At 31.7% G+C, this 11,560-nt stretch overlaps 1 protein-coding gene across 1 annotated transcript; it reads left to right on the forward strand.

Annotated features, from left to right (window-relative positions):
• The first annotated feature begins 1,148 nt into the window (after positions 1 to 1,148).
• LOC128983938 (peptidoglycan recognition protein 1-like) lies at positions 1,149 to 9,492 on the forward strand. The gene is made up of 4 exons (XM_054403215.1): positions 1,149 to 1,235; positions 5,895 to 6,106; positions 8,473 to 8,600; positions 9,064 to 9,492. Exons 2-4 carry the CDS (start codon positions 5,901 to 5,903, stop codon positions 9,165 to 9,167), a joined length of 438 nt encoding a protein of 145 aa, XP_054259190.1. The 5' UTR covers positions 1,149 to 1,235; positions 5,895 to 5,900; the 3' UTR covers positions 9,168 to 9,492.
• Positions 9,493 to 11,560: the final 2,068 nt, after the last annotated feature.

The raw sequence follows: 11,560 nt of genomic DNA on the forward strand, positions 1-11,560 counted from the left end.
CACTGTTTTCCAAGTAATTTAAAATAAAAAACAAGGGGCCTTTTCATGTTGTAAGAAATATGACTAGTAGAGCAAGCATTTATAAAACTTTAACTGCTAACCATATTAAATAAATTACATATTTTTTACCGGTTTGTTATTTAATTATAATCATAGTTTTGGGAACTACTACATCCAAGTATAAAAATGAATTAATTTTTTAATGCCATTGGAGTCAATGTGTGATTATTATTTAGGGTAAACAACTTAAATAGGACCCATGCCAATATCACAGACACTATTAGATTTCATTTTGTAATATCTGGGCTAAACTTAGGACGGACTTCTTATCAAACACCTTTTCGTTAGTGCTTTTTTTGGATGTTCATGCAATCAAAAAACGTTTTTATTATTCAAACCTTTTCTCTGAAGCTAGTAATTATATCTAAGCTGTTATATTTAAAGCTATATAAGAAGGAATTGCGTGTTAAACCTTGAAAAAAGTGGCTTGCTGTGTACTCTACATATGCTCTAGCTTGTAGCTCCTTAACGAGTAAGTTTAGAGAAAAAATGTAAGGGATTAAACGTTCAAATGTATTTACATACCAAACTAAACATAAAATACAATGTGTTATATAATACATTTAAAAATTAGCCAAATTTAAATTGAAACATTTTTTAAAAGATAAAATTCATATTATTTATTGTCACAAGAAAATACTTCTTTACAGTTGAATCTTTTATCTAATTCAGACTGTTTCTGAGATACCAAACCAAAGGTGTAAGGTTAAGCTGTTCACCCTGTATAAGCCTACTTTCCATGTAATACATTTAAGCTCTTATTAATCCAATGTTAGCCAGATAACGAATCTCTAATTGTAACGTTTTATTTAGTATTTATAAGGCGTTAAATAATTCATAGTTGATTATTAATGATAAACTATACAGATATCTACAAATATCTTATCTTCCTCTCATCATTCGAGTGTCGTGCTCTTGAAATGTTTACTTTCACTATTCAAATACATAAATACGTTAATGCGATATGAGTCTTATGTGGATATTAAACAGAAGTTTCAAGAACGGCTAGCCGTGGTCATAAACTATTCTTATCTGAAAAAGAAGATTGTAAGATAACTTTAAAGTTATTTTTTAGCTGTGATAGGACCTTGAACTTTGAAGTTGTTATAGAAGTCAAAGACAGCTTGGGGCGTTGAAACTTACTGTCAAACTTGACATTCGGAGGGAAGATAACGGTATGGCAATCACTTTTGTCTTTATACGTTTTTAAGCACAAATAAGTTTAAAATGTAAAAATATGTTCTTATTTAATGCATAGGTATAAATTAAATTTATATACAAATATAGTTTCCCAGTAAACATATGGACTCTTTAGTTTTTTAAGCGAAACTTTGTACCACAATTAAAAAATACCCTCACCGCAGCCAACCTGCATTCTATGCGAATTTCCTTTTACCTGGCTGGATTTCTACAAAAATGTTCCCTGAAAATGTTCATATTAATTTCCTATTTAAATAACATTAATTTTATAATGAGTACCTAGGTTTGCTGCTACAGGGGAGGTATTGAGTTGTGTTTTTATTAAAACTTCAATAGCTTGGTATGAAATAAACAAAGTTACTAAATTTGATCAACATTCATCCAAAAACAAGCAAACTACAACAGTTTATTTATTCTCCATAAGAGTAACATGGTAATTAAGCAACACTTGTTACCACAATAAAATATAAAAAAACTAATGATAACGAACTGATAAAAGAAAACAGGACTAAGTTTTAAAACTGAAAATGGGATTAGTAGCCTAACGATTAAAAAGAAAATCTAATACATACTTCAAATTTAAATCATTGTAAAATAAATGTAATTGTTAATTTTATTGTATATTATTTTTTAATGATCATGTATAATAAACTAAAGTTATGATATTTTTCAGCATGTTTCATAAACTATATCTAAATACAATGAAGAGTTAAAATTATACAGGGTGTCCCGGAACTCTCTACCAATATTTTTGGGTATTGATCCTGGGTAAGAAACGTACCTAAATATCATATTTAAATTGTCCGGAAGTCCTTAGTTACTCACACAGCCGCCATTTTGTTTTTTTCAGTTATACATTTTTTTCTAAAGAATGGTTAAACATACGAAATGGAAACTTTGCACAAACATTTATGACAACTAGACAAAGCTACAAAAAAATTATGACGATTTTTCAAATTCATAAAACAAAATGGCGGCCATTTAAAATTTTCTTTCTTAAATAACTCAAAAACCATTGATTTTACAAAAATTTTAAATGGCCGCCATTTTGTTTTATGAATTTGAATAATCGTGATAATTTTTTGGTAGCTTTGTTTAGTTGTCATAAATGTTTGTGCAAAGTTTCCATTTCGTATGTTTAACCATTCTTTAGAAAAAAATGTATAACTGAAAAAAACAAAGTTGCGGCTGTGTGAGTAACTAAGGACTTCCGGACAGTTAAAACATGATATTTAGTTATGTTTCTTACCCAGGAGCAATGCCCTAAAATATTGGTAGAGAGTTCCGGGACACCCTGTATAGTTGCGACTAAGCATAATTATCTTTGGGATATTTTAACTTAATCCAAACTTTATTTAGTAAAGATAAAATATTTTTCCATTATTAAAACAGCAATAACATTTTAATGTTTATATCTAAAATAGATCCATTGTTTTCATAAAATAGTGTTATTATGAGTATGAATGGAGTATCAATAAATAAATTGTACCAACAATCATATCATAAAGCGTATACGATTTTAACGCAATCCATTTCGGTAAATTTACGACTATAAGATTATAGTATTAAGAGTTTAAGTGGTACACAATTTTTATGGAAAATAAAAAATACCAACTTAATTGTTTTTTTTGTTTTTTTTTAAATAAACATAAATTGTACCAACCGTACATGATTTTAAACCAATTTATCTCGGTAAATTCACGAGTTTTAGATTTTGGTCTTAATCTGTGCTATTTATGGATCCAATAACTAAAATTTAGTTGTGTTAAACCCTACATATGTACAATGTTTATATGTTTAATATGCTCTTTGTAAACCTTATTGGCATGAATAGAGAAAAACAATTTTGTTGAAGTTTTGGCAGCTTCTGGAGTGTTTGACAATAGTCATTAAGTCGTAATCAATTATTCAGCCGTATTTGAATATAAAATCAATCAGCAGACAAGTTCAATTCGGAAACTTCAATCAACAGTTAGGTATTCACCTCTTCCTGAGTTTCACGGGCTCATTCAATTATTAGTTTCCCGTTCGCTTTCAAAACATCTAGCGCACTTGATTGAATTTCTCATAATTGCGTTCGTCGAACAAGTTTTTTTTTATATGAGACAAGATATATTACCTTTAATTTACACTCTTTTCATACTTATACGCGAAAAAAACATTTATTATCATACTGTCCAAATAACAACCGATTTTTTTCTCTAAATCGTCCACAAAATAATCGTTTTCAGGTGACTTCAAATAGGGAACAGAAAAAAACATATGGTAAATTTTTTGGTTCCCCAACCTCAAAATGTATTGCGTAGTCGTGTTAGTATATTATCAAAACTCTTCTTATCACACGATATTTTAGTTTTGTTTGTAAACAACAGAAATTTTGATGTTGATGACGGCTTTGTATAGCCTAAAAGGGTATTGTTGGTACTTAATCGTATTTCCTAAATAGTAAAACACGATTACGTACCAAAAAGAGCCACTTTCTCCTATCGATGAACTTCTATTGTTGGATGGTGGACTCAATCGTATTTGATTTTGCAAATATTTACTGTACTCAACACAACGGTCTGATCACATCCTAATAATAAATTCAAAGGACAGTATGTAGTACTACTAAAATAACAGGTATAGCTTATAACTTTACTGAACGTGAAATGGTATTTAGTAAATATAACCAGGATAGAAAGCATTTATTTTTTTCAAACTTGTAATTTGAATTACATAATGATTACATGCAACGTAGTTAATGAATTGACAGGATTACTTAATACACTATTTTAGTTAGTCCAAACATATATATAGTTATTTTTAGGTATGTCAAGTCCTATAATAGACATAGAGAAACTTCAAACCCACCAATACTCGTTTGCACTTTGAACAAGATTTAAATCTCTAATTGGGTTGGTTTTTACCAGAAGTGATTTACATGTCCATCAGCTAGGGATCATGCAGTCGTGACACAGGGAATATCAAAGAGATTGTGTGGATTTTGAATTGACATGCACATGCCACAGCGTTGCAAATCAACCTTTTGATGCTTTATTTGCCAACCGTATGTTTTACCGAATTGTGACGGTTATAAAAGTTTTTTTGTATTAGTTACTCAAATATAAATACCTATCCTTATAATGTAGCTGGGAAGCAAACTGGTCTAGTGGTATCGACAAGTTTCAAATCCTGGGGTCCTGGGTTCAAATCCCACCTGTCACCAATGGATTTTATCCATGTAATAATGACGTGACCTTGAAGTGATATGTATAACATTTCTGGGCTAGAACCTAGCAGCCTAGGATGTAAAGTCAAATATTCCTTTATAATGTAGATTAATGGGTCGTAAACGAATTATTCTTTCTAGAAAAATAATTTTTGGTTAAGAGTAGGAAGTATTCGTAGCATAGCTACTCTAGAGTACTAGCGTCTAGACTGCCAGTGCAAGTCCCAGGAACGGCCGATCGGAGGATCGTGGATCAGATCATACCGGCGCATCAGCATAGCTTATCTAACTGTTGGCGGAAAATTGTTATATGTATCACTGTCGCTGTAAAAACGTATAATTTGTAGATTAAATTTGAATTAAATATAATTAAACTATCATAACCTAACCAAACTAACCAAACTTGCTGATAATGATAAACTCGAATGAAGGTTTACTAATCGAAAAATAGCTCTGTTCTAAAAATAAAATTATAAATGTCTCAAATTCAATTTTACAATCTTTTAATTATACAATTAAACTGTCATAACCTAACCAAACCAACCAAACTTGCTGATATGAAAAAAATTGTTGACAAAAAGTTAGTGCTCCCAGTGGGATTCGAACCCGGCACCATCAGATTATCAGCCCGACACGCTATCCACTACACCACAAAGGCTCATGACTCAGTTCAGTATCGTTGCAGTAATGGTTGACGTCACGCCACGCCATCGGCACTGAGCGGTGGTGGGGGGTTTTTCGATCTGATCCACGATCCTACCGATCGGCCGATCCTAGGAGTTGCACTGGCAGTCTAGATGCTTATCTCTAGAGTACGTATATATTGTTATTTTACCTATTCTGCAATGGAAATCAAATTCCTAAAGATATCTTCTTCATCACTAGTGCTCCTCTTATGTCACTCCTGAGAAGTAAAATAAATGTATTTACCCTTTTAATCCAAAGACAATTCAATCACTTATACATTATTATTTTTAGGACCAATGTAAATGCACTTAAAATATATAAAGATGGATTGATATAACATGCTTATTTATTAAAAAATACAATGGAACTAGATAGAATCGCAAAACTGTAATTTCAATCGTTATAAATATAATAGTTGGATCCAAAATATTGCTGTGTGAATTTCTGAGGTCTTCCATTAAACACGGCGAAATTTATTTGTACAAAACATATTCACATACGTTCGAATTTTTAACTGCTCTTCCCTATGCATAAAGTCTTATTTGGGAAAATTACAAATTCTTGACCAGTTTTAAATGTTAAACACCTATGACTATTGCTGTCTTGCGTTTTAAGTTTTTTACTCACCAACTCATCCTGGCCTACTATTTTTTGTAATTTGACGGAAAATTAGCATGCAAAGGACCAAAATAAGAAAAAATAAATTTATTAGTAATTTAAAAAGTATTTGCTACAGACTGAGATGCTAGAAGTTGTAACCAGAAGAGAATGGGGTGCAGCAGAAGCGTCAAGGGTAGAATACATACGGAAGCCATCAAGCGTCAAATACATTTTCCTAGTATCCACTCATCAAGTCAAATGCAACGACGGCAACACTTGTCAACGAATAGTGAAGGATATACAGCGAAGACATATAACATTTCATAGAGTTCCTGATATTAAATACAAGTAAGTAGTTTCATGTGTATTTGAATGTGGATATTACTAAATAATGTGACTGAGAAGCATCCTGGCCTTTGAATCAAATTATAACGCTTATTTCGCACTATACGGTTACGGCTTATTGACGTACGGTTAAAAACAGTGCGGATTTCAACCGTTTCTATGTTTCTTTCACATTACATAGTTTCCGAATGTATGGCGACAAAGTGTTTACAAATTAACAATAAACATACATATCCAATTGACACGGCAGATTGTAAACTATAAACATCGCATCAACTATTTGAACTGGCTGGTGGGATTCAGTTCGATTAAAAATCGTGCAGTATGAAATTTGCATTTAACTACACGTTAAATTATTTACGTTTAATTATTGACGCACGCCCACATAAGCATCTAGACTGCCAGTGCAACTCCTAGGATCGTGGATCAGATCGAAAAACCCCCACCTCCGCTCCGTGCCGATGGCGTGACGTCAACCATTACTGCAACGACACGGAGCTGAGTCATGAGCCTTAGTGGTGTAGTGGATAGCGTGCCGGGCTGATAATTTGAAGGTGCCGAGTTCGAATCCCGCTGGTAGCACTAACTTTTTGTCAACACATGTTTTTTTCATATCAGCAAGTTTGGTTGGTTTGGTTAGGTTATGACAGTTTAATTTTATAATTAAAAAATTGTAAAATTGAATTTGAGACATTTATAATATTATTTTTGGAACAGAGCTATTTTTCGATTAGTAAGCCTTCATTCGAGTTTATCATTATCAGCAAGTTTGGTTAGGTTATGATAGTTTAATTATATTTAATTTAAATTTAACCTACAAATTATACGTTTTTACAGCGACAGTGATACAGATAACAATTTTCCGCGAACAGTTAGATAAGCTATGCTGATGCGTCAGTATGATTCGGAAGCGTACGACATGGTGCGGTGGTGCCACAGCGCCTCTGATCTACGATCCTCGGAGTTGCACTGGCAGTCTAGACGCTAGTCACGCCCACGGCTCAACAACCGTCCGTTCAGTGACAGCCACAGTGGACGACCGAAAGACGGCACGGGTTTCTACCGTCTCTGTAACCGTGTAGTGTGAAAGCTTTCATGCCCTTTTGAATAGCATAGTGAGTAGTATAGTGTGAAAGAAGCGTTGGGTATATTTCATTTGAGGAGTTAAGAAGAGCGTGTGACCTTTCATACAACTCGGTTTCGGTGGTACTAGAATACCGGGCCGTCTTGAAGCCGTCCAATGCCATTGAACCGGACGGCTGTTGCGTCATGTCTCTGATTCAGTGGTACATATAGTTAAATGCAAGCTTTCCCAATGTACGGTTTTCTGTTGAACGTGACCCCACCTGCAAGATCAAATCAATCACTGTTTTTATTTACAATATGGCTTGACGAATAGACACTTTTTATGATTAATGTGACATTTTAAACACTTTCATTTCACCGTATGGTCAGAAACAGAGACAGTATAATGTAAAAAGTATGTACATACAAGGGTAATATCGTACAATTATTGACCGAACAGTAAAAGGTAGTAGGACTGCCTGCGTATCTTATGAACGTAACAAAGTGTATATATAAGAAGTCCTCAATATTTTTTTACGTATAACCTAGTTATTTTCTATTTCAATAACCACATAGAACAGACTAAATAGCACTCTAGATCTATTAAGTGATTTTTTTACTTATATTGACAAGATTTGTCAAGAATAACTGCACAAATATGAGATATTTGACTCATGCATACCCAATAAAGATTGTATTCATCCTACAAAATACTCAGAACGAAGGACTTATTTAAATAATTATTTTCACTAAAATTATATATTAAATGTGACTATAATTTGTGGTAAAAATTTCAAAACAATATGAACTGTACTATATTGTACAATAGTCCAACAAATTGCAAGTCGAGTTGAGCAAAACATGTAATGGCAAGGCAAGGATGGCTCCAGCCAATCAGAATTCATCTTTGGTAAAATGTTCTGGAAGCTGATCTTCCGCGCATATAAGCCCGGTGACCACGTGTCTTGGTCTTAGTTTGTTGCTGTCTGATATGTAAATTAGTAAAAGTTTGAGTTGTGTCTTTTTATGTGATGTGTTTGGTTGAACCCCAAATTGGGGGTTTATTCTTATACTTCTATTTTGGTACCAATTTATGTATTTGGAAATGAAGATTTAATAAACCGAAGTATTATTCTATTCGAATGAAGAAGTTTTTATTCGATAAATCCTGAAGAAGACTATTTTATTTTATTTTATCAATGTAAATTTAAGTAACTTAAGTAAACTTAAATTAATTTAAGTTAATTTACCTCTCTTAAATGAAGCATACTTTGGTAAAACGATACTGTATAAATTTTTTTCAGTTTTCTTGTTGGTGGAGATGGCGCAGTGTATGAAGGTAGAGGGTTCAATGTCGTGGGAACGATACCATGTCCATATTACCAATTGAGGTTTTCGAGTATTATGATCGCTCTCATAGGAGAGTTCAGTGGTAAGATCTTAATACAAGCGATACATATTTTAATTATAATACAGCAGTGAACTTAGAGGGTCGAGATAGTAAAGTGATATAACACGGGAATATGCTATCAGTCACCTATATATTTTATCTTAATGATAATGACACGATCTACCTCTGAGCCGGGTAAGAAGTGCATTAAACACCATTTTGCTTCAAGCGTTGTAGAATGTAAAGGTGCTACATAAATAATAGTTGAAAGTTTTATTATTATAAATAACAGATTCCATGATTTTTTTTATTTCGGTTTAAATAATATTAAAGCATTAGACATTTTATTCAAAAAAATTTAATCTATTCAGTACTTTCGGAGAAAATGTATTGGTAACATTTCAATGCTCAGATTTTAAGTAAACTTATATTTTATAGGTTACAAACATTCATTTAGTATACAGGGTTTACAGTGTACAGTATATTAAATTGTTTTCTTTTTCAGAGAGTCCCCCACCACTAAACATGCTTGATGCGTTCAGAGGCATCGTCAAAACTGGTATTGACAGAGGGTATATAGCTCCTAAAACGTTGGTTTTCCATCTATAGCACTTGTTGTGTAACTTAAATCAAAACTATTTAAAACACTCTGTAAAATTAGTAAGTAAGTATTTTTGTACGAATAAAGTTAATATTTTATGTGTTTGATATTAAAACACCACAACTCTAAAATCAAGATTTGAGTATTTCTTGAACTTAGATAACCATGTAGTTATTGGTTATGTTTATTTAGCTTTTGAGTATTTTTTTTTATAGTTTGGTTAACTTGTGTAGGAATTCACATCTTTAAAATAAACTATCGTGTGCCCGTTTGATAAAAAAGCTATTTTAAAAGAAAAAAAAAAATTAAAAAAACAAAAGGCTATTAATACGTTTAATCTTTTTGGAAAAACGTAAACGCACAATATATTAGTTTTGATCAGTTGTTGCTCAGCTGGTACAAAAAATTATTTTAGGAAACAAAACCACTGAAATTATTACTTGTTTTAGTTGTTCCAAATTAATTAAAAAGCTTGTTCTAATAACAAAATCCATTAATAAAATACTAAAAACTTTAACAAATGTAAATGTTTTTATTGAGTCACCTATTATATAATTTTTCTATTAAATATAAGCTTTTCATGTATTGTAGTAGTGCTTTAAGACCAGATTACCAAGGCAGTGATGAAGGATTAGTTCACAAAAGTGAGGAGTATCCATAGTGGCAACGTTCTGCAATTAGCTTTTGTGAAAGCTATAATGCAGGCTGCTGATGAACACCATTGTTGTGTTGGACTTAATTTAATCTTAGATTAATAATCTCTCACGATATTAAAATTATCACGAACACACTTTCAGTGCACATTTAGTTACGAAAGACCAAACGATTAGACCAATTACAAAATGTATTTGCTAAAACAAGTCGGGATTATTTGATCTAATAAGTTATATCTTAAGAGGTATGTTTTTTTTTATTTAGAAAATAGTTTATAATTGTTTTTTTTTTTTTATAACTGTGAGGGTGTAGAGATCTAAGTATATTTTAAGAAACACATTATTTGCTTGAAGAATTTAGGCTAAATTGTCAGTTTTAAGATAACAGTTCAAAATTCATTTTTTTCGTTTTTTGTTTTGGGAAACATTTCCAAGCATAATTTTCTCTCTCTTTGAGCAAGTGATTGATTATCTCCTTTAAAGATGTGACTCTTAGCATAAAAAGCAGAAATGTAACTAACAACTTAGGAAACTATTCAGCCTTGTGATCCATATAATAATAAAAAAAAAAAAAAAAAAACTTTAAAGGTAAAGAATTGCCCACTGTTGTGTATTACAAGCTAACAGAAGCAATGAGGATTTTCTGATGTGGCATAATCTCAGCAATTATTATCCACGGTGTTTCTTCTTCTTTGTATAATCTTCTTTCGATGCGAGTCTCAATCTTCAATCTTTACACAGGGAAATAAATGTTATGCCAGAATTTGTTTCAAATGTTATTATTGTACGCGTGAAAATATGATTAGAAATACGACATGAATTGTAATACGTTTCCTAACTAGGGTGTAGGCCACTCTTTTCGAAAAAGAACTTTTGATGAAAAGAAAATTTTTACCCATGTGACGATTTTTATTTTTAGTTATACTGCATATTTATTAAAAAATATTCACAAATATTATAAAACTACTTAAAATGTAGAAAAGTTTCAGCTTTTTAAAATTTGCTTACGGTATCTAAACAAACATGAAATAGAAATGATTAGTAACTATTACAAAAAATTGAACAATACTATTTACATAATATAAAAAACACAATATAATTAAACCAATAAACTTTACCAATCTAAATACTACTATGCAGCTTGCAAACAATAGTTTTGGTGGTAAAACATTTGTATCAAATAAGCATGAATTGATGGGAGGGTTAAAATCAACAGAACCATTGCTAACTGAGTTAATCCAGAGACAGTTAACACAGTTAAGATGCGAGACACGTAGTAACTGAGTTATCATTGATACTAAAGTCGCAATATATACCTTGTTGTCGGTGTATTGAATCAAGACCACAAATAATTAAGACCTTTTGACCTAATTACTGAAGTTGCAAGGTGTTTAAACAAATCATAAAGAAATTAACTTGGGAAAGCCGATTGGCTAGATGTTACTAATGTAATAACCATAGTCAAACAGTTACATATGCAACTTTAGGGCTGTACGAAATGGTTTGTGTGGTTCACTACTATATGACACTAAGCCATGACCTTTTTCACGAAACTTATGCTTTAATACTTTACCACCTTATTCTGAACAACAATTGTCAATACTTTTAGTTGTACTTTAACTATATTATTGTATTTGTTTTTTGTTGAAATAATACTAACACCAATATTTGATGGTAGAAATACTAATGGTTACCTATCATAATCCCTACAGACTAAGTTTTACTTTTTCATTAGGGGAAAAATGTCC

Source organism: Macrosteles quadrilineatus, unplaced genomic scaffold (assembly GCF_028750875.1).
Source record: "Macrosteles quadrilineatus isolate MER2022 unplaced genomic scaffold, UCM_ALF_1.0 Scaffold_2__2_contigs__length_208266976, whole genome shotgun sequence".
Classification (NCBI taxonomy): domain Eukaryota; kingdom Metazoa; phylum Arthropoda; class Insecta; order Hemiptera; family Cicadellidae; genus Macrosteles; species Macrosteles quadrilineatus.